Source organism: Heliangelus exortis, chromosome 8, assembly GCF_036169615.1.
Source record: "Heliangelus exortis chromosome 8, bHelExo1.hap1, whole genome shotgun sequence".
In the NCBI taxonomy this organism is placed as follows: Eukaryota; Metazoa; Chordata; class Aves; order Apodiformes; family Trochilidae; genus Heliangelus; species Heliangelus exortis.
In genome coordinates, this window is record NC_092429.1 from 2,418,732 (window position 1) to 2,445,365 (window position 26,634).

A 26,634-nucleotide genomic window follows, 5' to 3' on the forward strand; every position below is an offset into this window, starting at 1 on the left:
GAAATTCTGTACTGTTGTGCTCCCCTGAACTTGAGGCAACAAGGGAATGGAAGGGAACAACCTGAGTCTTCAAGTCCAACCACCTAAAAGTGGGGCAAGCACAAAATCACAAATGGTCTTGGAAAGAGAAGGGGGATCCACAGATAAACCCTGGAAAGAGGTGAGTCTCAGGTTATATTCCATTGTCATTTTTAGTTGCTGGGACATAGAATTCACCCCTGGAACCACTCTCTAACTGCAGAATTTGAAGGGAAATTTATAAATTTGCATAATATCTTTATGTTCTCTAAGTAACTCGCAAACGACCCAGTTTAAGGGTTGAACTCTGATCAAAAAATACTTCCTTTTTTTACTTCACTTTCTAATAAATACAGATAGTCCAGCTTAAGCACCTCCACGGTTCCTACCACAGACATTCCAGTGCATTTTAATTTTCTTTAACAAGGCTTGACATTTACATTTTCAAAAGAAAATCCTCTCCTATATTTAATTAGGGCACTGATTGAGACAGGAGTGCAGTAACATCCCACTTGCCTTGCTCCACAAGAGTCTCTCCTTGTGAGGCTGTGTCTGGGGTTCCTAGAAGTGATCCCACTACCCTGCGTGACCTTATCCACTGACCCAGCACTGCTGGCTGGGGATAAATACCTAAAACTGACTTTAATAATGTTCCCTTGGGGCACAAGGATTCCCTGGCAGGCTCAGAGTGTAGGAAAGGAGAGAGAAAATAACGTGTGAACGCTGAGCCCACAAAGCCCTTGCTTTTAACACGTGCCTAAACACCCACCAGAGCTAGGTGGAAACAGCAAACATTTATTTGCACATCTTCTTGCATAAATAAAACCCTGCTGAGTTGCTTTGATGGCATTTACGACCCCATTTATTCATAAACATTAGAGTGAGCAAGTTTTTATTTGCAGGAGCCTTCACAGAAAACAAAAGTGTGGTGAATTCTGGTGTGAATAAATACCAGAGAGCTCTCACCTGAGAAGGGCTTCTGCAAGCATTAAGCAAAGCTCTTTTTACTATTCACACCGTGGATCCAAACAATTACAGCTGCTCCTGAACTGCTTACAGACAGGGAAGGGAACTGTTTATAAAGCTCAGTTCATCCCATTAGGCAACAGAAACCATCTCATGAAGACACCAAATCATGGGGGCAGATGAGGATTACTCAGGGCTCAGTTCTGACTCCCTCCAATGTCTCTTTACATAGAATCCTAGAATTGTCTGGGTTGGAAGGGACCTCAGAGCTCATCAAGTCCAACCCCTGATCCACTCCCCCTGTGGTTCCCAGCCCATGGCACTGAGTGCCACATCCAGGCTCTTTTGAAATATCTCCAGGGATGGAGAATCCACCCCTTCCCTGGGCAGCCCATTCCAATGTCTGATCACCCTCTCAGTAAAGAAATTCTTTCTCATGTCCAACCTAAACCTCCCCTGGCACAACTTGAGACCTCTTGTGCCCTCTTGTCTTGCTGAGAGTTGCCTGGGAAAAGAGCCCAATCCCCCCCTGGCTCCAACCTCCTTTCAGGGAGTTGGAGAGAGTGATGAGGTCTCCCCTGAGCCTCCTCTTCTCCAGCCTCAACACCCCCAGCTCCCTCAGCCTCTCCTCATAGGATCTGTGCTGGATCCCTTCACCAGCCCAGTTGCCTCCTTTGGACCTGCTCCAGCACCTCAATCTCCTTCCTGAACTGAGGGGCCCAGAACTGGACACAGGACTCGAGGCGTTTTGGTCAATGCAAACAACCAACCAGCATTTTAAGATCCCTTTAGGTAATGTTAGCATGGTCTGACTGAGAGAGTGGGGAGCTGTAACACCTCTGTGTGGTCAGAAAGCAGCTCCAGGCTAAGAGAGGCTCTGGATCACAACAGGAGGGTGAGGTTTGTACCTGAATGTGCTCCACAGCCTTCCACACAGGGAGAGGGAAATGTGCTCCTTGCACAAGGATGAAGAGATGGGTCCATACTTCCACAATAATCAACCACAGTGTGTTAAAGGACCATAAAGGAACCTGGCAAGTTCTGCCCTCTTGGAGGCTCCTCCAAGAAGAGCTGGTGCTCCAAGCCTCCCCAGAAGCCCCATCACCTTGGATGAAACTGTTGCAGAAACAAAATGTGGGGTGGGCTGGATTTTAAACATGCTGCTTGTATTCATTTGTGGCATTATTGACCTTCCATAGCTCACTGATGGTGGCTTTTCATTCCATCATTCCAGTTAAGAGATTGTCAGTAGCTCTGGAAATAAATTAGGTCTCCAGAGTAAGTCCATTTCCTTACTGTAATTAATGGAGACCAGGACCTCCCTTCCCTGCCTCCCCAACTACCCTGCTGTATCCTTTTCCTTCCAACTGCTCACCTGTTTCTTATTTCCAGCACTTCTGGAGGGGTAAATTAATGAAAAGAAAAACCCACAGAAAACTTCCTTATCATAAAAAATGTGTAAGGCAAAGGCAAGCACCCAAGACATGGTGTGGAAGCACCAGTGTGTTGAAGCACTTGCAGAGCCCAAGGTGACCCAGAGAAGTTCCCCTTACACCACATGGGCTGAGCCTCCAAGCCCTGTTTGGAGAGGAACCCACACCAGCACCAGCTCTGAGCACGATGGGGGTTTGCTAAGTGCTCAGGTTTCACATCAGCTTGAAAAAATGAGGCCAAAATCTTTGCTGGAAGAAGGCAGCAGAGTCTCAGGTAATGATTCAGGGTCCTGAGGTTGTGTCAAGCTGTTGTTAGATAGGATAAACACACAGAGCAACGTTCCTTTGAAAGAAGAAGGAAATTGCAGAAATGAAAAACGAGTTATTAGGCAACTAAAAGCTCAGATTTTGAAGGTGGTTCCTGTTTGCCACCTCCCAGGGTGTGTGCAGCCATCAGGCAAGCAAGTCCCCAGCCTGTGATTTGTGGAAGTTCTTTCAGAAAAGAGGCCACTGCTGGGTGTGTGAGTAACTAATGCTCCTTTGGTTTGTGTTTGAAGGCAGCAGCAGCAACAGTGATGACACAAATTAATTGGGGAGTTTTCAGGAGATAATGCAGCCCAGGTAAAGAGAATTGCTATGCGATTAACAGAGTTTCCAATTAAAGTCCCCTGGAGTTACTGAAAAACATTAATTTCTACTAAGCTGGCAATTTAACTTGTGTTGCCACTGTACACAAATGCAGAAGGGAACTTGGGGGCTTGTATCTGCTTAAGCCCATGAAAAAAATAATCTGAAAATAGGCATTAGTTTTTAACAAATATTTTTGTAGCAGGCTTCAAATAAAACACCACTGTGGTAACCTGAAAGATTTTTAAACAGCTTAAGGGACCAAAAAACAGCTGCTGTTCTAGCACTGAAGCCTTCCTTGTCCTTGGTCAAAAAGTTTAGTTTCCAACCCATAAGTCTCTCTCCCTTATTCTCTCTCCTTTCTTTATCAGGGAGGGGGGGAGATTAATAGAGAGCATCTGGCATTTGGTTAAATTGCTGGGCCAGCATTAAACTGTGACACCAGTAAATAAATAAAACAATTTAAAAAAATAATCCAGTAAATTAACTCAGCAGAAGTGGTTTAACTGTTGTTTCTTTACCAACAAATTGCAAAAAGACTGGGACATGAAGTCTTTCAAAAGAGATGGTGGGTCTTTGGGTGACATAAGACAGCTTGCAGTTGTTGTACAGTTATTTTCATTTAAAAAAATATTAAAACATTAAAAAAAACCCAGCTGGGACCAAAGTCCACTGTACAGCTGTGTATTTTCCTTAGTTTCACATAACCCAGCACCTCTTACCACTTCATTACAAGCCCTGCAGCCTCCCATGCATTAAAGCCTCTAAAGCTTCTTACATTTTATGATTATCAGTACCAGAGAAGCTGGACATGGAGATGTTATTGATTCAGCTGATCCCCTGCATCAGGCTCCTGTGTGCAGGGCATTTCTCAGCCTTGTACCAGCTCTGCCCCAGGAGACTGTCAGCACTTGTTGGGGGAGAATATTACCCAGCAATGTATTCCCTTCCAGAAAGCTTTTCCTTGAGCATCTTTTCCTTTCCCAGAGGTGTTTGTCCCCTCACCCTTCCCTCCAACTCTGCCTCCTTTTCCAGGTGTGGAGTACCAAAGCTTCAGCCCCACAAGTTCATCTGCCTGAAATCCAGCCCTGGAGGCTCCTCAGCATTTGCCCTGCCCTCCTGTGCACTTCAGTGCCTTCCCTGAGGAAAGGTAAGCAGAGAGGAGAGCATCAGCACCCCAGCTGACAGCAGCTGTACCCCCCTGCTCTGTGACAGCAGCTTTTAATGATGCAGCATAGGATTGCTTGGCTTTGGGTTTTTTTTCCCCAAACATGAAAGCAAAGTACAACTTCGTGTCTAATTTCCTGTCCCCTGTTACCCAAAGGAACCACTCAACTGTTCTGCATTATTTTTGCTAAAGCTGCATTAACTTGTGCTTCACTAAACAGGAATCTCCTATTTCCTACCTCTCACTGTCTCACTGACATTCACAATTCTCCTCATTTTGACATCTAAATTCCATAAATATGTTGTTTACTCCCTCTTCTGGGCTACTAATGAAAAATATTAAGTAAGATCAGGCTAAACATCCTCACAGCCATTCAGCATCTAAAAGTAAAATTCTGTCCCTTATTAGTAGGATTCAGCAGTGCAGAGGTTACTAATTCAGACAAATTACATGTGGGTGGTTTTTTTCCTGAGAACAAGTGAACACAATCTCTTTTTTGAATATTAACTCAGTTACCACTGCAAATGCACCCTCCAGCCCTGACACACAGACATACCAGGATCTACTTCTGCCTGAAATCAATCAGTCACTTTTTTTCTCATAAAAGGAAAAAAAGGGGCTTTAATGAATACAGGTGCTGGTTATTATTTGGATCGGCAACATTTGTGCCTTCTGTGCCTGAGCAGCACTTAAAATAGGTTAACATTTGGTTTACAGCACAACAATAAAATCTGCCTTTATTGCAAATAAACAGAGTATTCACACCTTACAATATTGGTTTAGATGCCAGATTATATTCACTCTTAGAAGATCTAATATTAATACAAAAGGCTCGTGCATTTAATGTTTTCACACCTTTTTTTATTCTCCAAGCAGTGTTAATAGGGATTTTAAATATTGCATTTGGTTAAAACATGAAACTATTCCTGTACATTTGTTTGCAGTCTGAGAACACACACCATCAAGTAATCATTTGTACAGTAATAACATTTATAAAAAAAAAAATAATTAAAAAAAAAAATAATCACAGCCCAGAATTTTTAACACCCACTCCTCCATTTGCTTTGATTTAAAAGCTGCACTAACAGGAGAGAAGCCTCAGCCTTACAGTAGCTGAAGAGGAAACAAACACCACTCTCTTCTGTAATTGTCTTTAGCTGCTCTGATTGGTTGCAGTTAATATTAATAGGATAACCTCTAAAAACTGTGAGGAAAAGTAACACTTTATCTTTGCTCCTCAGATTAAGGCTCCAAAGCAAGCTTAATGAGAAACCATTAGAAAATCATAGTGCTAAATAGTATCTTAGCTCACAATTCAGCCTATATAATTACCTCAGTATTGCATCTGACAATTACTGCTGAGAGCTCCAACTTCCCTTTCTCCCCCTGTGCTCAGGCTGCAGCCCTGAACTCCCCCTGAGGCTTGGGCAGCAGACAGATGGGGTTCTGCCCTTCCCACAGACACACAGCTCAAGTACTGCTGCCAAACAGAAATTAAAAAAAGTCTCAAAATCTACAGATACACACCCAGGACATCAAGCCCCATGTATGCAGCAGCCTCTGCTCAGGATTTGTCCTGGTCTGACAGGACAGCAGGGTCCAAGTCAGGCTGTAGGGACTGGCCAAGCTTTTTAAGACAAGGAGACAGAGACATTTCAGCATACCTGGTTCTAATCCATGCCTTCTGTCTTCATCAGCACAACGTGACATTAAACTAAACAAAAATAATTAGTACATTTATAAATGACATTTTGAAGACCATTAACATATAAAATATTATCATCTTTATGAAAATAGAGCCATTTCAGCACAAGCTTGCCTTCTGAGGGGAGGAGGACACATATTTTTTATTTTATTTTTTTGCTTTTTAAAAGGCAAGAGTTCCTCTGGACAGCTGCCAATAATCTTGTGTAAAACGTCCTTAAAGCAAGACAAACTCCTCTGTACTAAATCTTTTTAATCTTTTCTTTTCATCCTCTGAAAAAAGATCATTTTCTTCACGGAGTGGACTGGAAGCAAAGTCATAGTCTTTAGAGTGACCCTTTACAAAAGTAAACAAGGGATATTTCTCCTTAGATGAAGATTTCAGCATCTACAATGTAAAACACAGATCAGATAAAACAATAATTAATTGGAAGAAATACAGTAAGTAGTGACATTTATCTGATCATCACTACAAAATAAAAAAATGCATTTTTCATTTTTATTATAATCATATTAAACCAAAGCCACTGCACAATCTTTTGCACCCCCTTTTCCCACCAAACAAACATTTACTTCCACTTTTTGCTCATTTTGTGCCTGATCTTACACCTCTACCTGCCAGCTGGAGCTCTTGCAGGAAGATAAAAACTCTACAGAACAGTTAAAGGCTATGAGACTCTCCTCAAGCAAAGGTACAAGTTCTGCAGCATCTCAGGGAGATGTTTCTGTTGAAGAATCAGCATGTGCAATAATGTTTTTTTTTTAAAGTTTAAACACATAATTCCCTGTAAATAAAAAGAGACTGATGAAAGGCACAGGCTGGGGCAACCAGAGTGCCAAAAATCATCTGCATTTATAAATAAGAAAACTGAGTGTAGAAAGCAGGTGGTGGGTAGAAGATAAATCAAATACTGAAAGACTTCTCAGCCTTGCAGGCTGTTTTGGACATTTAATTGTTCACTGTTTTTTTTTTTTTTTAAATTTCTTACCTGCTTTGAAAAACAGCACAGTGATGCAGTGACATGCAGAGCTACATCAGCCTAGAGGTACACACCATGTGGAACTAAAATCACTAAAATCATTTAATGAGAACTATTAATCTAAACCAGTCAAAAAATCCAGAACAGATCTTTAAAGAGTGAGAACAATTTAAAAAGACAGGGACTGATGGGGAGTGATGGGACTGGTGTTTTTAAAACAAAAGCATACTCACAGTAAAATCCTTTATATATATTGTTATATTTACTATAATTTCAGATTACTGTAATCTGAAATTTTCCACTTTTTTTAACTATTTTAATGGCATTTGGCTATTGTTATGTGAAATGTGGGTAAAAATATCAAGGAGATCAAGAGAGATTCACAGAGTAACAAGCAAAGGAAGAGTAACAAATGAGTGTTGGAAAGAAAAAAAGTTTGTAAGATACACAAATGGTTTTGTTTTTTTAAGAACACCAGATAACTGGATGCAAACCCTTTCATCTCTAGGGGCTGGATACAAGCTGGCTTAGGAGGAACAGGAATTGGTGGCCTCCTGAAGTCTGTTTGCTGCTCTGTGGTGTGGATGGGTGGGGTTTGGCCAGCTCCTGATTCCAAGGTGTGACAGAAAACTCATCTGCATGGTGACTGCAGAACCACTGCACCTGCAGGGATGGTCCCTCCACACCAGGGCAGAAATGCACCTGCAGTTCCACTGCCCTTGGCTCTGCTCAGCTCTCCCTGAAGCCTCCTTCTCCACAGGTAGGTGTTACACCTCTGAAGCACTAAATTCAGAACAGAAGCAGGACAGCCAGCCTAGTGCCTAAACAGGAGTTGAGTGGAAATTGATTAAAATTACTGCAAATATTATCAAAGTACCTCTCACTCAGTGACTACAGGCAGTTTGAAGATAAAGAACCTACAAGTTCTAGATACCAGTGATGATTGCTAGAGAAGTTCATTGATAAACAGCAATGTTTTTATTATTTCAGTGTTAAGACTGCTTCTGTTGTCACTGCAAGAATGAATTCTTTGTGCATCCAGGGTCAACAGTCAGTCAGTCAGTCCAGGTGTTCAGAGAGCTCTTCATTTCTCCTGAGAACCTGGGCTACAAACAGGCAAATGCAGCTGTAGCCCAAGTGGATTGTTTATTTGCTGGGAGGGGGTTTGATAGGGAAACAATTCCCTGTATCAGCAGAAAGAGAATCCTGGTACCAGTTAAGTAACAAGGCCAGGAAAAGGCAGAACCATTTCAGGTGCTGTGCCAAGGCCTCTTCCTGAGCTCTTGGCTCTGCCCCATGGGGTTGAGGAGCCAGACAGAAGCTGCTGTGCCCCCTCTGCACTGTGCTGGAGGGGCAGGACAGAAGTGAGACCACAGCCAGTTGGGAAAATCATCCTTCTAAGTCTGGATGTGTTTCCAGGTCTCCTTCACTTATCAGCTATTTAATTACAGGTGAGATTAAACTACCTCACAAGCTGTGCCTAAGCAAGTCCAGAAACAAAGGGGTAACTTAGATGTGATTTGAATGGAGTTTCTCAGTCACTCTGTTTGGGCCCTTGATTACAGTGCCCTAATTTCTCTGTCACTGAATCTATGGCTCATAAGGTTTATCCTCAAGCAATAAAAACTGAATCTTTTCTCCCACCTCTTATTGACCACAAAAGAATCTCATTTTTTTTAAGTCGAGCCTACATAGGGCACACTGGGAGTATATTGTGCTTTGCAGTTCAGGAGTTATCACACTCAGATTGCAAACAGAGGGAAAAATAAAGAGCAGGGAAGAACAAAGGATGTGAAGGAAAAACTGAGAGATCATAGGATGTTTCTCACGTGGCATCTGTACCTAAACTTCCCTCCATTCTCAAACTTACTGTGCCAGAAATATATTTTTTATAAAATAATGTCTATAATATTAAACCTTTTATCTGAAATACCAGGATAATAGCTCCAAAACTTAGATCAGCCATGAGAATGTTCATAATGTACATTCAGAAGAAGTATTTAATCCCAAACTTACGAGAGAAAAAAAGAGGAAGAGAACTTCCAAGGCCATTTTATAATTAGATTTTTCTTTCCCCATGTTATTACATTACTTTTCCTAGATTACAGGAAAACATGGAAAGATAGAAACTTCAGTTTGAACTTTCCATATATCCATTGCTTAAGAACTTCTACTTCTTTATATCTATTTTCTGCCTCTGTGTAAGAAACAAACAAGCTCAGCATCAATCAGCATCTACTAGAGATTATATACAGTATTAAGTTTAAAAAAGCTTTTTTTGCCTATAATACTAATACCACTGAGCAGGACATTGCAAATGCTGAATGAATTCTTTGCACTGCTGTGATAACTGCTCTGGTTAGAATATTAAAATTGTGACCATCTCCTGCTGCCACTGCATCCTTTCAGAGCCTATTTTTTAGACCCCCACAGCACAATTATTCACTGCCAGAGCTGTGTATTATTAATGCTGTATTTCAGACACTCACCTGCTGAAATCAAGTGGAAAAAAAAAAAAGCCAATTACTATTTGGACCTAAATGAACCTATCCCAGTGTTTTTCAAGTGGAAGGACACGAGTGGATGTGCTGGGTGCTCCATGAACTTCATTGTTACCAGCTCACAAACACACTGCTTTCCACTTAAATGCCACCAGGAAAAAAAAAAAAAAAGCACTTATGCTAACAAGAAATAATACACAATTCTGCCTTGATCAAATACTTCCATTTAAAACCAAATCCCTCCCGAGGGATGCCTGTTCCAAACTCCTGCTGGGCAGGGTGATTCCAGCTGCATAACATTCCCATTTCACGACTGCCACCTCGTGGGCCACTCTGCTGGAGAACACCTCACCCAGCAAAGCCCCGGTTTTACGGCTTGGGAAAAAAAACCCAGGCAAAACGAAAACCAGTCTGGATTGCTCATGATTATGAACCCAGCAATAAATACCAAGAAAATAATGCTGTCGAAATGCAGCTGGTTCCTCCCCCCCCCCTCACCCGTCCGCCGCACCGCGTGCCGCCCGAGGAATCCCTCTGGCAGCCTGACACCTACCTTGGTTATTTCTTCAGAAGCCTTCTCAAAGTCCTGCACAGTCCTACAATAAAATCCTATTGTGCAGCTCGGATCCATTTTTTTGAATGACATCTTTTTAGGAGAAGGACAGTGGAATGACTGCAAGTTTGGAGATTAAAAACCATGAAATACAGGGGTAAGATTGAGAGTGCTACAGACTGAAGCATTTACTTTTTTTTCCACCAGCAGCTTTAACATCCAGTCCCCTGTATCCCTTGAATTAAAACCCAGCACACACTTCTGAAGTTATTTCTTCCAACCTCCCTCCCAAACACTCGAGTTAATTCCACTCTTCCCCACACCTATAAAACCTCCTGCTGTTCACGCTGCATTCACCAAACTTGCACACAACATCAGGTTAGTTTGAAATCTGTCAAAGGTCTGCTGCTCCCAGCAGTACTTTATGAATATTCCCAAGGTAGAGGAGGAGGTGAATGCTCTCCTGCAAATTGAATATGTAACAGCTTTTGCACTATTGTACAATTACTGCTCTGCCACCACCACCCAGTGCCCCTTTCCCTCTTCAGACCTCTATGAATGAGAGAGAATAAACCAACCTCAGGCTTTTTCCAGGTTTTTTTTTTAAAAAAACCCACGGAAGCAAAACTGTATTACAATAATCCACAAGTAGAAAAAAACCCAAATGACACACCCTGCTCTAGAGATGTTTTCTTTCTTCCTAACATGAAATCTCTTTTTGTGACAGTTGATGCTCTGACACTGCTGGGAACTGATACTGCCAGCAGCCAGCAAACAATTCCAAATAAACCCTTCCCTGCAATCCTCTGTATAGCAACAGCAACTCCTGAGAGCAAATATCAAGCAGTCTGTATACTAGAAACCCATTCTACCTTTTTTTTAACTTTTTTTTTTTTTCCCCATCAGAAAAGTCAATCTGAAGGTGACAACTGTGCTTGTTCCCTAATCTCAGAGAATCTGTCTGTGTCATACTTTTATATATTGAAGTACATTTTTTTTTTTTACTTGTGATTATAAACCTTAGAGGTTATTTCTGTTAAAGCTCTGCAAAAAATAGGGGGAGAGATGAGAAGTAACATTTTTACAGGATGCATTTTGGTAACAGGTTTTTTTTTTTTTCTCCTAATTCTAATTTTAGATGCAGAAATTGTCTTTTGAATATTCATTCCTGAGTCACCAAGTACCTAAGCTGAGCCTTGCCTCAACACCACATTTCAGCAGCTTGGCTGTACCTCCAGCTGTGCTGTGCAGGGCAGCAGCCTTAGTGCTACACAAATCACTGAACAACAAAGAGAAGTGGGAAGGCTTTTTGTTTTTTTTCCTCCCCACTCCTGCAAACAAATGGATTCTGGAAGCCAATCCAGAGTGGATTGATTTCCAACTTATTCTGGACAATTTGTCAATTTTGAAAATACTCCCTACAGATAAATCTAACAAGCAACTATCCACACTAAGAAAGCAATTTCTGTTTACTTTTGACATTTCTGGACAAAGATACAATACTATTAAATGCACTAAGCATTAAATTGCAATATATTTTTCCATCTGCAGCAAAACATTAGGATGTGATCAAGCCAAGCTGGCTGTACTTTCAAAATACATTTTAAAACCACATTATTATTTGGAAATTCACATTAATGCCAGCCTGCAGCACAATCTGGAGGGTTAGTCATGGGAAGAGGAACAAAAAAAAATAGGTGTATTTTTTTTGTAGCTTGGCCACTGAGCTACAATGTGACCTTAAGGAAGTCACTTCAGCTCTGCATCTCTCTGCCCTTCCCACCTTTTGTCTGGCTTGCCCAATTAAACTGTAAAATCCTGAGAGAAGGCACAGTGTTTTACTACAGTTATTAGCATAAGGCTGCAAGGATCCTGGTTATAGGCTCTGGCTGCTGGCACTATACAAATACAGAGAGCTGGGCCTCCCCAACTCTTCTTCCAAATATCTCATCAGGATAAATCAAAGGTAAATCCCTAAAAAAATAATTTAAGTTGCAGTCTAGGGTGTTTTCTGATCCATTTTGCTGCTGTGTTTTTTTCTTATTTTTAATTCAGAACCCTCTCATTTTTCTAGAGAATCTTAGACCTCTGTATTATATGTCACAGTAATAAAAGCATCTTGTTAAGCAAAAATACTGAAAAATCCAGTGCTTGCTTTAAATTGGCCCTGGGATTTAACATAAGCCCTGAGCAAGTCCTTTTGATATCTATATATATCTATCTATATATAGATATAGAGGAAAAGATATAGATATATAGATACAGATATAGATATATAGATACAGATATAGATATATATAAGGACTTTTCCTAAATCCCATTTGATGGTATTTTGATTAAAGTCTTGTGATCAACAGATGTTTACAAATCTTCCTTTTCATGCTAACAGGACCACTGGAGTTCACTCCACTGTTCTCAGTTTAACTCTTTGCTGCTGAGGGGAACCAGTACTAATCAACAACTCTGTCCTGCAGCTCTTGATGCTGTCCTGAGCAGTGTGTGCACCCAGGGAGTTGCTCTCTGAAGGAAGAGTTGCTCTGAGGAGGCTGGAAGTTCATGTGGCACAAGATGCAGAGGAGCTGGGATGGATGGCACTGAGCACTTGTACTGTGAGTGCTGTGGCTATTGAACCCTCACTTCTCCAACAGATAATGTTTTCCCATGGTGCTTGTAAATTGAGTTCTTTAATAACCTCCTTTAGCTCTATCTATTTTCAATGCAAGTAGTTTGGCAAGAGGTTAAAGAAAAGGAAAAACACCATTGTAAAAAAAAACAAGCATGAGTTTTAGGACCTGGGCATAGCCTGCAGAGATGAATTCTTACCTCTAGGTACACCCAGAAAGTCATGGCCCAGAAAGGGGTGAAGGGGAAATGAAGAAAAAATGCAACTCACACATTTCAGACCTGTCAGTCTCTTGGAAATTACTATTCTATAAAAACAGCTTGATTAAATATAACCTAACAATTAACTATTGATTAAAAATAACAATAAAACTTTCTAAGAGAAACAGTTCAGAAGATTTGAGTAAAATTCCCTTGGTCAGCCACAAAGCTCACTGATGGGCCTCAAAAATTTCCACTTCCATGAAGCTAAAGAAGTGGCCAGCAAAGTTGTTAGGAGCAGAAGTTACATTTTAAATGATAATCATCTTTGCCAGTACAGAAATATTATTTCCTGGGAAAAGAAGCAGCAACTAAACCTGTAGGAAACTCTGGTTCCAAATCTAAAGCAGGTCCTTGAAGTATTCTCTGTATGATGGTGATTGCAACTTGAAATTAAAAGAAAAAAAAAAAAAAAACCAAAAGAAATCCAAATTACTCAGGTTTAAGATCTCCAAATGTTGTCTATTTTCTTTGATGGATGACTACTTCAATTAAGTAATCATTTTTAATGTTTTCTGATCATTAGAAAGAAACAGACAAAAATTAATGAAGTAAAAATTAAAACCTCATATTGAGCTTTTAACCTGTGGTCACTGTTGTTGATCACAGGCCTATAAAGGAGGGCAGAACTTTGATAAATAACATGTAGCTGTAAAACCATAAAGATGCAGCTAGCTAGAACATCTCTAAATAATTAGTGTTTGATTCATATGGGAAGCAAACAGTGCCAAGTCTGTATCCACACTACCTCAAGAGGGAAATCCTTTATGCTGACATCTACAAAAGATTGGCAGTAATGAGGATCCATGTAAATCAAACTGTCATCTGCAAGGACAAAACAGAAGACAAGTAATTCAAAAAACACCTTATTATTACACTGCTTACAATCCAATTTCTATGCAGAACAGCTGAATAAAAAAAAAAAAAAAAAAAAAGCCAGCAAGTAACTGCTTGCCAGGCTGATATTCATTGACTGAAGCATAGGTTTTTGCAGGACAGATTAAATTTTGCATAATCAAATATGCTTGTATAAGCAGAATTTTTATAAAGTGATGAGACTGTCATTTAATTTTTGGTGATAAAATTACTTTTACAAACACACAATTATATTCTGGAGTTTGCATATGAAAAATGTATTGTGCTACTTCATCCTGACAGGAAGAATATATTGCTTGTCATTTTAGCATCAACTAACACCACTTAAACTAGTAAAAAGTAAATATGTAAATAAGAACTGCCAGGCAGCAACAGCAAAGGCTCCTGAAGTTTGGTGAAACATATAAATTATGCCTTGTTTATGCAACAGTGGAAATTAAATGTACATTTTACAGAATCCAATTACTAGAAGGGGTAAATGACAAATGACTGGGCTTGGGTAGATATGATGAATTAATAAGATACTCATTTTGCTATTTTAATCATGCTATTTCCCACTAGTTCAGTATTAACTTCCTAACTCTTAAAGAAAAATACTGAAGAGACATAACATATGAAAAACTAACCTTGAAATCCATTGAAGTAGTATGACTGCTTGGGTTTGCCACCAATGATACCAACACAATACTCAAGGCTTAAAATTCCCTATAAGCAGAACATGAAGTAATTAGGACAGCAGTAAGTAGAATAAATATTAAAATTAATTAAAAGCTTTGCTCTTTCTTTCCTGTTTTTAGGAAAAAAATTTTTTTTTTTTTTTTGGGTGAAGAGCAACAGTGATTTTCTGGGGTTTGACTCAATTTTTAGAAGCTTACAACTGACCCAAGTGAAAACCTACAACCAGATGTTCCAGACAAAGTCCTCCCTTTTCACCAGGTGCCCAGACATTGAGAGAACTGGCAGGATGATTTTTGGGAAGGGGATAAAATGTAATACAATGGCATCCAAGCTGAGCACAGGTTGTGCAGGAAAAAGTATTCAGCTGTACAGAGTCCACATACATTCACATCCTGGGGCTCTGGGGGATCTCTTCTTTTCCTTTCAAAGGTAGAGGTCTGTCTAGAGGATGAGCTTGTGTGTCACAGGGAGAAAGGCCATTTGAAGCCAGAGTAATTACAGGATACTGCTCTAAAAACAGGAGCCCAAAATACAGGGGGAGAGGGACACACACAAGAGACAAGTCCCATAAATGTTACTGGATTTTGACTGTGAGGGCAGAGGCAGCAGAGCCTTCAGTACTTGGCAGTTTAGAGAAAGGCACATTGCAAATGCACCTAAAAGGATGGAAAGAGGGATGTGGGGTGAAGAATAGGAATCTCCTCAGTCTGGAGGTGTAAAGGAAGAAATAACACCCCTCCTGCCACCAAGGAGAGAAAGAGTTGGGACATCAGCCATGGGCTACAGTCACCCCAGTGCTGCCAGTGTATTCCTGTTCACTCAGGTTGAAGAGCTGGGTTGACTGTGTTGTCCTGTCTGTGCTGGCACACAAACCTAGCAGCCTTGTCACCACAGAATGAAATGTTCATTTTATGGATTTACCTCTCCATAAGCAATAATTTTGCTGAGGTAAGAACTTTTCAGTAGTAGAATTGACTGAAAAGCCTCTATCCCCCACGAGCTCTGGATGCAGCCACAGACAATGGACACCAAAAAAATCAACTTTGTTCATTTCTCTTGTTACAAGAAGTACTGAGCAAAGGGCTGGAAGAAGGCAAGAAGGACTTCTCCTCCTTCTCCTCCTCCTCCTCTCCATATTCCTGCTCTTCCTAAGGTTCTGTTTCCTAACAGGGCTCATTAAGATGTTTGTGAGGATTCTGACTTGGCTTAACACAAGGTCTCTGTTAGTTACCCCACCAGCTCCAGTGGGAGCTGAATTTTGCCAACACTGAGTGCTCTGGAAAGCTGAGCCCAACAACTCTTCTAATGCAATTGAAAAGATCATTAAAACCACTGAAAACTGAACAACCTTAAGATGTCCATAAATATCAGCAGTTTTCTTGTGGCAGAAGAGAAGTGTTTGGTACAAATATTTGGACACCTGCCCAAAGTGGGGCAGCAATCCAGAAGATCAGTTGAGCTGAAGGAGCTGGCAGTCATATCTATATCCTCTCATCAAAAGGCTCAGCCATTAAGAGTATAACCATTACATTATCATTCTATAAGTAGGGAAAATTTCCCTCAACAAAATGATTGATATTTCATGTACTAATAAGACCAAAGCTGCTCAGTGAGACAATTTTTTCTCAGCTTAGACAATGATAAAGTAATGTAAGGTACCAAAAATGGCTGTACTGCTCACCTGATGTACTGACACCTCAGCATGGTTTCTGCAGCTTAAGAGAAAATGCTGCTTATTTAAAATATGAATGAGAAAGCTTTTTAGAAAATACTCCTTGAGCATCACAGAACATTTAAGCAGATCAGTGGCAAAGGCTGAAGGAGCTAAGGAGGAGACATCCTCTGTGGGTGAAACAGGAGGGAGCAAACCCACTTAGAGAAATGAGTAACTGTTTAATCTATGGGAATTTTCTTGTGAAAGTGAATTATAAAAAATTTATCAATTTTCATCCATAAATATAAAATCCCTCGTAAAAATTACCTCTTGTACTACACTCTAAAAAATCTGCATTTTTAACTTAAATCCAGACCCTATGAAATGCAGTCACTTCTTGTGAAGAGTCAAGCCAGAGGCTGGAGTGACTGATCTCTGCAATTGAAAGCCCTCTTATCACAGTCTCCAGCAGAACAGACTGCAAGAGGCAGCACCAGCCCTGGTGACAAAGCCTCTGCAGGGTAAAAGTAGCCACAGATACTCATCAGTAATAAAAGGCAGCATTAAAGAATTGGAGGCACTTTTCTTTTGCTGAGAAAGCCCTATGAAAGTTGCAGAAGCAGCTGTTTGTTAGCTTACAAACCAAGGCACCCTGTGTTTGCCTGGATCTGACTGCTTCAAAGCCTTTTTTGCAGTTAACATTGAAAGTAAGGTTGCTGCAGATCATGTCTGCAGCTACAGGCTTATCTTAGCTGTGTCAGAATTAATCAGGAAAGAACTGAAACTTTTCCAAAGCCAACTGTCTGAAAATACAAGGAAAAGAATCGAGAAAGGAAAAAACCAATTTAATTGTTCATCACCTTAATAAAAGGCTTCATCACTGTCTCCCCATGCCTTTAAAAAGCAAATGTTTTTCTAGAATGTTACATAGAGGCACAGTCTCTGTACACCCCAAAAAAGATGTAACAGGCTCTCAGGTTTTGCTCACACTGCCACATTGTGGTATTTTACAAACCAAAGCAAGAATTTAACAACAGATAAAAGGCAGCAATGGAAAATGATACAGCAGCAGAGCTAAGAGAACAATCTCCTCACTTAAGAGAAGTATTCCTGTGCTCAGGATTACAGTTAGGATTACAGAACATCTTCTGGAGTTAGCACCATATGCAGCACCTCTGCAGAAGAAAAGAGGACAGCACAGACTTTTTTCCCTTCTGCTTTCTCCTTGAGTTTTACTTTTCTCCAGTTTGTTTTTATTTGTAGTAACTGCTTTCTATTCCTGCATCATTGTCCTCAGAAACATTCACCCTAATGTCCAGACTGTCAAAAACCACTTGAAGTAGTGACTAAAGAGGCAAAAAGAAAATGAGAAACAAGCAACAACCTTAAACCATTTGACATTTAAGGAATTAAGACAGAGAATAAGGAATTTGGTGTATTTTAAAGTGCTGATACTTAATATAGCATGACTCTAAGAGCATATGTAGCTAAATTACCATTTGTAATTTGAGCCACTGCATTAATGTCTTTGCAGGTAGCTACTTGAGGAGCAGGACAGTTATCACTGCTTTACCAAGGGACATCATGTGCTCTGCAATTATGTCTGATCTTGTAATAGGGAAATTTAAAATCTGTAAAGTCAAACTTTACAACCTTCAACAGTAAAATCAGCACCACACATTTAATAGGTAGCAGATTACCACCAGGAAGTCTCTTTTCCTATCACCTCGTGCTACTCTTTGAAAAATGATGGAACTCTTCATTTCTTACCTTTACAAACTCGATGTAGTCCATGTTTGTTCTCTCTCCACCAAGTCTCACAGGCACTAATATAATTACAGCTTTTGTGTCTGCTCTGCCAGAACCCAAAGAAGAACACTGTCTGTCAATAACATCTGAAATGTAGACTGAGACACACAGACATATTAATATTTAAGATACAGCCATTAGTTTTTACCAAGACACACCTACATGTCATCACTTAGCTTGACACACTAAAATTGCAGGCCTTCAAAATATTCCTGGCCTTCTGAAATACAACTCCCAGTGAAAACAACACTGATGAAAAAGAGTTATGCTCCTTTTTTTCAGCAGTATTTCATGTAATGATGATCTGCTGCTGCTACATTGCCAAAGAAATGCAGAAGGGGTAAGTCAGGAGAAGGCCAATGAATATTTTTTCACTTATTATACACTTCTTCTAAAAGGAGTAATCTAAAACTTGAAAGCTTACAACTAACAAACATCTACATGTTTAAGAAAAAAAAAACCAACAAAGATTTCAGTAAATATTCAAGTTCACTGTCTGAAGTTAACACAGTCAATGAAAATGAGTGAAAAACCAAAATATTATTGCTTATTCTCTCCAAACTAAGAGAGGTGCAAAAATTACCACCACAACAAAGAAGTGAAAAATAAATAGAATTTTAAGTTTCCACTGCTGTTGTAAGTCAGGTGAAACTGGTTCTTAGTGTGTGATTAACCAGTGTCTCTTTAAAACCAACCTGATGGATTACCCAGGGATGTTGGGCTTGTCTCTCCTATTCCAAGATGGGTTTTGCAATAACTAAAATTTCTGGCAGCTAAACAGGGCTCCTGAAGTAATACATTGTGCTCTAGATTTGAAACTCTGTACTCATTAGTGTGAAGTTTCACCAATCTGTTAGTTTATCTTGTCATCATTTTCTGCTCCTGAACATCCAGAGCTCTGAGCTCCTCTGCCTGTGTCAGTGATTATTTAAAATGCCACTTTGGAGCAGGATAAAAGGTTACTGCTGCCTCTGGTTCACAATCTGCTCACACCTTTGAACTCCAAGCAAAAATTACTCCTTACTGCTCTGAAACTGAGGCAGTGATTTTTTTTTTCCACTAGAAAAATGGGTAAAAGAGAATCCTGTGAAGCAAAAGACAAATACCACTAACAAGTCTAATTGAACTGAAGTATTTTTCAGTTGTTTGGTTGGATTTTTGGTGGTCTTTTTAGTAAGATAGGGAAATTCTTAGGAGATTATTGCTTTAGCAATAATCATACAAAATGAATTGATAACTGATTTAATTAAAAAAAAAAAAGTTAAAACAGGCAGAGTGTAAGAAAGGTTACCTCACTGGGTTCAGAATTCACTGTCTTTCCCTCTAAGGCACTTAGCAATGAACAAGCAATGTCAAAAGCTTTCAAGTTGTGATGTTTGATTTTCAAAGAGAACAAAATCTGCATAGACCAAGAATTGATTTGTTTACCTGAGCACAGTTTTGTGGATCTATTTTTTAGTGGTTTGTTTGGGTTTTTTTTTTTCCTTCCTTTAGAGCTCTATAGTGAAGTGCTTATTGAAAGGCATAAAAAAAGCATCTAAAAATATTTGCAAAAATCTACACAATCACAACATTTACCTGTACAATCCTGAGCAACATAGACTGTTAATCCTTGTAGCTCAGGGTCTCTTGCTTCTTCAACAGCTTTTCTAAGTACAAACACAAAACTATTTAACTCATCTCTGATTTTAAAGCAATTAACAATAGATGAACAAATCATTTGATTTTTAGATACAGATTAATTTAAACTGCTTGCAGCTCATTTATTACATTGTTTTGTTTGTTTTTAAAATTAAGACCTCTTTCATTCCTGATAAAGAGTGATGGGGAAAGGTGGGGTTTGTTTGTTTATTTTTAAGCACTGGATACCAAGATCCAGGGTATATGGCAACACATTTTCCCCAAGCAGAGATGACAACTGTCTGGCTATTCAAAAGAAACAATGAGAAACACAAACACACAAAAGGCCAAAGAAACACATTAGCTTACAATGAAATTGATATTCACTGCCTAATTTCTCTCCATTTATAATGATTTTCTGTCATGTATATCGGGATAATGAAGGCTGAATTTGCTGACAAAAACATTATTTTCAACTCAGTAGATCTCTTCAGCTGACCTCAGTTCATATAACTAGCCCCAAATTAGCACCTCACATCCAAGGAAATAAAGGACAGCACATCACAAAGCCAGAACTTCTGAAAATGATACTGCAATATTAGGCTGTCCTCAAAAGAGTGAGAGTAATGGACCTAAAAACTAAAAAGAAAACATGTGCCGATAGTCTGAGGGATGATCATCAATCAGGGACAGCATTTATAAAGAAATTAAGCTGTTCAAAACAGAACATGAGCCTTTTGACTTCACTCCACTCTTGTATTACACGGTCACTATCCCTTTATTTCACAATATCTTTTGAGGAACCCTTTAGTGCAGTCATTCTCAAGTTATGAGAGAGGAGACAGTGTTAGTGCTGCTGGAAGAGAGCAAGCCCTAGGAAAGGAAACCTTTGCAGTGCTGGAAACCACTGGTGGGTTTGGGTTGGATGGAATTCTGGACCAAAAAAACCCCCCTCCCCTTAGGAAACCAGGTTACTGCCATTTAAAACAAGCAAAAACAGTTTCTATGCCATAAAAACATAAATAATGCCAAGTCCTCACATCACTGGATGCATTTGCATGTATGCACACAGAGACACACAATTAATTAATGCACTTTTATACTAAATATCAAATTATTTTATTCACAGGTACCCAGATAAGCACAGAAACTTTGGCTTCTGCTGCTTAGATGACTTACTAGTGATTCAGTTTATAGGTAAACTGGAATCCACTAAAAAAATAAGCATATAAGGCTATAAAAAAAACCAAACAAAACCTAAACACAAAAAAAAAGAGTAATATTAATACAAAATGGCACATAAAGGCACCAAGTATGGAGAAATTTGACTTTAGACTTTTTTTTTTAAACCACACTGAATGTCACAGACCCTTTACTTTTACTGTGATATAATTATAATATTAATAGTCCCATACATTTACAGTTTCACAAGAATTTGATGTGTGCAAAGAAATGCTGAAAACATCAATTTTAGCTCTGACATTTCATTACACTATCAGTACATTACAGCCCCGAGGTTACAGTTAAAAAAAAATCTATAATGTTATGCATGTTCCAAGGTTGAAAGAGTGGTTAGTTTTTGGAACATTTCATTAAATGCAGATCTACTGAAAATCCCAGGTTTGGGAGAGATCCTCAGGACTTCAGCTGCTCACAGTGCCAGAAAAAAGGAACACTGTAGGGTTTTCTTTGTTTTGTTTTGTTTTCCATAAAATAAGGTTAAACAAAAGCTTAGAGTTCTGTTCCTGTCCCTACTGCAATTTGCCTTCCTCTCTCTGAAAAATCTCTAGAATTGCTACTAATATGGATGTTTTACACAGCCAATAATGAACAGTTAGATGCTCAATTAAGCTGAAGTAATCTCATGACACTTTGAAATGCTTCTCCTGTAATGTGTAAGGCACAGTAACAACAAAGAATAAAGGTCTTTTTACCTCAAAATGTGTGCAACCACTGCAGGCCCATACCAATCCCCAGCAATTTTTCCTGACTTCTTGCCATATTCTATCAGCTGATGCAAGCCAAAAGCTGCCAGTGGAGAGTCTCCAAACCAAGAAATTATTTTTCTATGATAAACTTCATTCCTCATTTCACTGCCATCACAGTTTCTCTGGAATGTTCCCCGGTGATGGTTTGACAGGATCTTGGGTTCTCTTTCTGCTGTAAGTGATGCTTCAAAGGATGCTGTCAGCTTTTTCACTGTGTGGGCTGTCCAGGATTCAGCCTCTGAATTGTCAATGTCCAACGCTTCTGGCCAGACCCAGGCTGCAGCAAGAGATTGGGAGATGCAGATGAAGCTCAATATCAACATTTTGGTGTAATTAGGAGAGACAACCCCTTCACCCCCATGTTCCCCAAACCACTGTTATGGGCTTCACATCCTCAGATGCAAATGGCAGTGAAAAAATGCAAACAAAGGATTCTGGTGGAATGTGATTTTTGCTGTTATTTTCTGCTGAATGATCAGTGAAACAGATCAGTACTACTGGCAGGACATCTGTGAGCAATTTGTGTGCTGCCTGAGGTCAGACTCCATGAGATACACAGGGCACAGGTTAGAATTACCTTACATTTTAAAAGTAGGAAAACCACCTATTAAGTACCATCTGAAAAGTTTTATCCAAGGCAAACAAGACGTTTCAAAAGCTGGTTTTAATTCTTCTGGATGGTCACATTTAACAAAAAATATCAGTAAGCCTAAGGAACTATATAAAAACACTCCTGCCTTTGTAGAAACAGAGATTTCTGTCAAAGCAGATCAGTAGTAAAACAGACAAGATTTCTTTACCTACTCAGTTTGTGAATTACAAGACAAAGTTGTATAATTATCCAGCACAGTACTTGCAGTCTGCATTTCCAGCAAAAAAGGTTTCTCTACCAGTGCATCCTAGTGTCCCCTTTTTATAGCAGGATGGTTGTTCAGCACATGTAGAGAAGTGTGGGGCTTCCCTGGGCAGATGACTGAAAGTTTCTCCTGCAGGTTCAAACTACTACTGGCAACATAAAGCAGGGGAGGAAACCTCTGCAACACAGGATCCAAATCTATGCTCAAGGTTTCCAATGAACATTCTAGAAGGAATGGGGAGGGCTACCACATGCAACCAAGAAGCAAATCCTACAAACCCTACAACTGGGGTGCTTTTGGTCTGTGAGCCAGATTTGGGTTAACCCTGGAGGTTCAGAAAGCTCCCTTAGAGCAGTGAGAAGAACCTTTGCAAACTAATACTGACAGAGAGCAAGAACCCCATCCCTCCTCCTCATTCTTTTGAAGGATCCACCTCAACATCTTTGAGATACAAGAGGCAGCTGTGTTTTAATTCTAAAATCTAACTTAGGGCCTCAGTAATTTCACAAGTATTGCTGGTAGCAGCCAGAATCCATGTCCCCCACTCTTACTACAGCATGACAACTACACTGTTTGTTTTTCACTGCAGACCCAGGCAGGAGTAAGCTCAGCATCACAGACCTTGCTACTCCTGTGTGGGGAGCTTCAAATTTAAGTCAGTGTCTTAAGCAAAGCAATTTCAAAGTAAAGTTTACCAGTGCTGTAATATTTCAAATCAAAACTCATTTACAGCATCCTTCAGCAGTATCTGGAACATTCCACATAGCAGTGAAAGCATAAGTATTCCAGCCAGTAACTGCAGTCAAGTTTTGCTTCCTAACAGAAACAATCCCATTAAACTGCAATGAAAACATCTCTGGGAAAAGAGTAAACAGCGATGAAAAACTTCAGGTAAACACTTCAATGTTTTGCAGAAGAGACCCAGGCCTCATAAAAACCTTTTCAAAAGATAATTCACCAGCTGTCAAAGTCTGGGTGATGAGAAAAGTAGCCCAGGAAGACCATACATTTTCCATTTTTCTCCACATTTGGATTGCCACAGAAACACGAGCACTCTGGAATCACCAAATCACTTTCCAGTTTAGGATGCCTGGGGGACAGTGCAAGGAATTCTGTGTAACCATGGATGTAAAGATAGAAACTGGGGACTTTTTTGTTTGGGGTTACTTCAGAATGAACTGCTACACGCTCCTACTCACTGGCAGTCTTCTTATCAGATTGAATTCTTGAAAAATATGTAAAACAAAAGTTGTATTTCAGGGATTTGTGTTCTCAGCAGAAATATTTTCATACATTTTGGTATCTGCTGCCAGTCGAAAGGGATAATGAATGTTTAAAATGTTAAAGCATCTACAGCAAAAGGAACATTCAGGCAGCCCATCTGACAGTTCTGCCATGACACTGCCAAGAAAGAAGACTTTGTGATGCAGCTTGTTTGGGGCTGTGTTCACAGCTTACATCATATTTGCACAGCAAGTACAAAGTACTATCAAAACAGGCTTTCAGAACTATCTTCTGCTGAAGTATTCCTTGGGGGGCAACAAGTGGCAAACAATACACTGTATTCTCTGTAACCAACAGCCTGGGTGGCTGCAAGCCCATGTCTTGGATCATTTTGACAACAAGCAGTGGTGACAGAGGAGAGGACTGATGGGTTGAAGAGAGCAATGTGGTAGATGATGAAAAGGATTGAAGAAGAGGATGAAAAGAAAAGGTGGTTAATGATGAGAACCAAGAATACCTCTGTGCAGGACATGGCTCAGCTTGGAAGAATGAGGAAGGAAATGAATGCTTAATCTTTGAGAGTGGAAAGTGTTCCAAGTCTCCTAAAGCTCCTTCTTTCAAACAGTTGTGACTGAGAGAGCATTTTGAGATAGACAATGATAAGAAAAAAAGGGAAGTTCCATGTAAGTTCATGAGGGGGGAAGGGAGGAAATTAAATAGTCAAAATTTCAACACAAAGAATGATGTATTGAAGTTAGAGTGGAATCCTTCTATTAACTCAATATATTAATACTAGAAGAACTGAATAATGCACAGCTTTAAAACTGATAAAAGAACATTGCTTTTGCCATAGCCCAAAGCTATGGGCTGTGGAATTCAGTTCCACACCTTCACTCCAAGGAATGAGCAAGACTGAAGAGAACTGGACACCTGCATGGATCAGAACAATACCCAGGTATGGGATCACAATTTTTTGTGGCACTTTACCTCACATTTAGCTTCTGTGGAGTTTCCAGTACCTTCCTCTGACACCCTTTGGTTGCCCTTTTCTCAGAAATGGAAGAGTAGGAGAGCCAGGTCACTGCTCTGATGCTCTCTGACAAGTCCAGTATTAACTGAGGAGTCCAGAACCAAACCCAGCTTGCAGTTCAGATCTGTGCTACATGAGGTGTTCTCTCTACAGAACACCCATGCTTCTCATGCCTGATACCAAGATTTTCTCTTAAAACTTACCTCGACCAAGAAAATGAAGCATCAGACCTTGAGCCAGCAGCATTTGACCAGTTCTCAGGGTGCAACCCCAACCACAGTCTGTTGTTAATGCAGACCCCTTGATCTGTGGAAATTCCTCTCTGTATGTCAGCCATATTCTAGAAATAAAATCTTTACGGAACTCCTCGACATTTCCTGAAATCTCCATGTTGATTTTATCAAAATTGGACCCATCTGTACAGAGTTCAGGAGATTCTGTAAGGCAAAGCACAAATTTAAGTTGTAACTTCGTGTCATTAGAAGGAAAGTAAAAACATACAACTGTGGCATTGGAAAGAAGGGGTAAGGTTGCAAAAAGTAACAACAGCTTCAAATATGAAAAAGGAAAATTGGAAGGCAAACAGAACAGAAATGTGCCATCTGGAAAAAGAAAAGAGCAATGCAGAAAAAAGAGCAATGCATCCAAAAACCAACTATCTTTGACTTGGCAGGTAAGTAACTGTTTAATTCTCCTAAATGCAAATGGTCAGACAGAGAGAGGTTCTTAGAAGATTGCACACAGGAAAATGATAATGAAGGTGCTGGAATAGGGATTCTTTGTACAGGTGGTGTCACTATTTTATCCAGGGGTTTTTAGCAAGAACTGATAGGTAAATGAAGGAAAGTGCAAATCACCAATATATACAGACAGAACAGACTTTCAGTGCAAAAGCTGAATAAAACAGGTTAGGATGGGCTGCATTAGTGGTGGTGTTGGACATTTAAGTACTTTCTAAACTTTTCATATTTACACTTTAAATCTGTTGTTAATGAGGGTCTTTCTAGGAGACTAAAAGTATGTCCACAGAGCTCCTGCCAAATAAGACTGGGATGAGTTAAGTGCTTTGTACATACCATCAGTTTTGAAGTGGTAACATTTTCCCAAGAGAAAGACAGGAGAGTTTCTACTGAAGTAAGTTTTTGTTTTCAACACCCAACCTAAAAGAGATGCAAAAAAATTTACAAATTTCTGACAAGAATATCCTAAAAATGCATTCCTAATAGCATCTAATTAAGCCCAGGATAACCCATGAAAAGGGAATATAGAACACAAGTGCTGAAATTGGGTTTTGTTTGCATAAATAACAAGAAGTTTAATAGTTCTACAGCACACAGAGTTCTGGTTTAAAACTAACAATGTTACCCATATATGAATGGTACTATCACAATGGTACTGCTGCCCAGAAATTGTTAGGATACAGAAATGTATCCTAAATGTATCCTAAAGCTGAGCTCAAGCTGCTTTGTCTCTCTTGAGAATTCAAGACTGCAGAGTAAGATGCTCTGAGCTTTCCAGCTCCTCCAGTAACACACAGGAAACTTCCCACCTGAGAAAAGAAAACACATGGAACTGGGCTTTTCCTCTAGGAAAAACACCTCACCACAAAAATGAAATCAAAGATTTCAGACAGAAAAAGGGCAGACTAATATGCTAAAATACAAATTCAGAGGGCCAGAGTTGAGCTTTTAGGCTTTGACTTTTCCTGTCACATAAAGGGTGTAATGATTGCTGCTCCCCCTCAACCCTGGGGTAGCCTTAAAGAATGGAGGAGAAAAGCATCTTTTCATCTTGCCAGAATCATCCAAGGCTCAGTTATGAGATTTAACAAAAACCATCAGAAACCTGGTGGTAAATCTGAGCAAGCTCAGCCCTAGGAGGAAAGTAGAAAAGATTAAGGAGAGATTAGTACAGGGCAACCTGAAAATCTGTTTGCTTATAAACAAATGACTGATCAACTGTGGAAAAGTACATTACTCAAGTGTGTGAAGCAGGTTCTTCAGTGGAGTTTGGATTTCACACATCATCCTAGTTTTTTTCCAGAAAAGTATATATAAAGATAAAG

At 39.7% G+C, this 26,634-nt stretch overlaps 1 protein-coding gene and 1 long non-coding RNA gene across 5 annotated transcripts in view; one reads left to right on the forward strand and one right to left on the reverse strand.

The window, feature by feature from the left end:
* Nucleotides 1-8,539, forward strand: LOC139798853 (uncharacterized). 2 transcript variants are annotated; one of them, XR_011727006.1, is made up of 3 exons: nt 1-160; nt 4,080-4,194; nt 7,405-8,539. It is a non-coding gene; the product is annotated as an uncharacterized lncRNA (long non-coding RNA). The 2 variants fall into 2 exon arrangements; XR_011727005.1 differs by lacking the exon at nt 7,405-8,539 and having other exon boundaries at nt 4,080-5,203.
* The window catches only part of ATG4C (autophagy related 4C cysteine peptidase), a 25,695-nt gene continuing 4,112 nt past the window's right edge, over nt 5,052-26,634 (reverse strand). For all 3 annotated transcript variants that reach the window (XM_071749939.1, XM_071749940.1, XM_071749941.1), the window contains exons 3-11: nt 25,646-25,729; nt 24,773-25,006; nt 21,405-21,735; nt 19,429-19,499; nt 17,812-17,948; nt 14,336-14,414; nt 13,582-13,658; nt 9,951-10,070; nt 5,052-6,304 (exon numbers count right to left, since the gene is read on the reverse strand). In XM_071749939.1, coding sequence (XP_071606040.1) covers nt 6,134-6,304; nt 9,951-10,070; nt 13,582-13,658; nt 14,336-14,414; nt 17,812-17,948; nt 19,429-19,499; nt 21,405-21,735; nt 24,773-25,006; nt 25,646-25,729 — 1,304 coding nt within the window. In that variant the 3' untranslated portion in view covers nt 5,052-6,133. The remainder of the gene's footprint in view (nt 6,305-9,950; nt 10,071-13,581; nt 13,659-14,335; nt 14,415-17,811; nt 17,949-19,428; nt 19,500-21,404; nt 21,736-24,772; nt 25,007-25,645; nt 25,730-26,634) is intronic.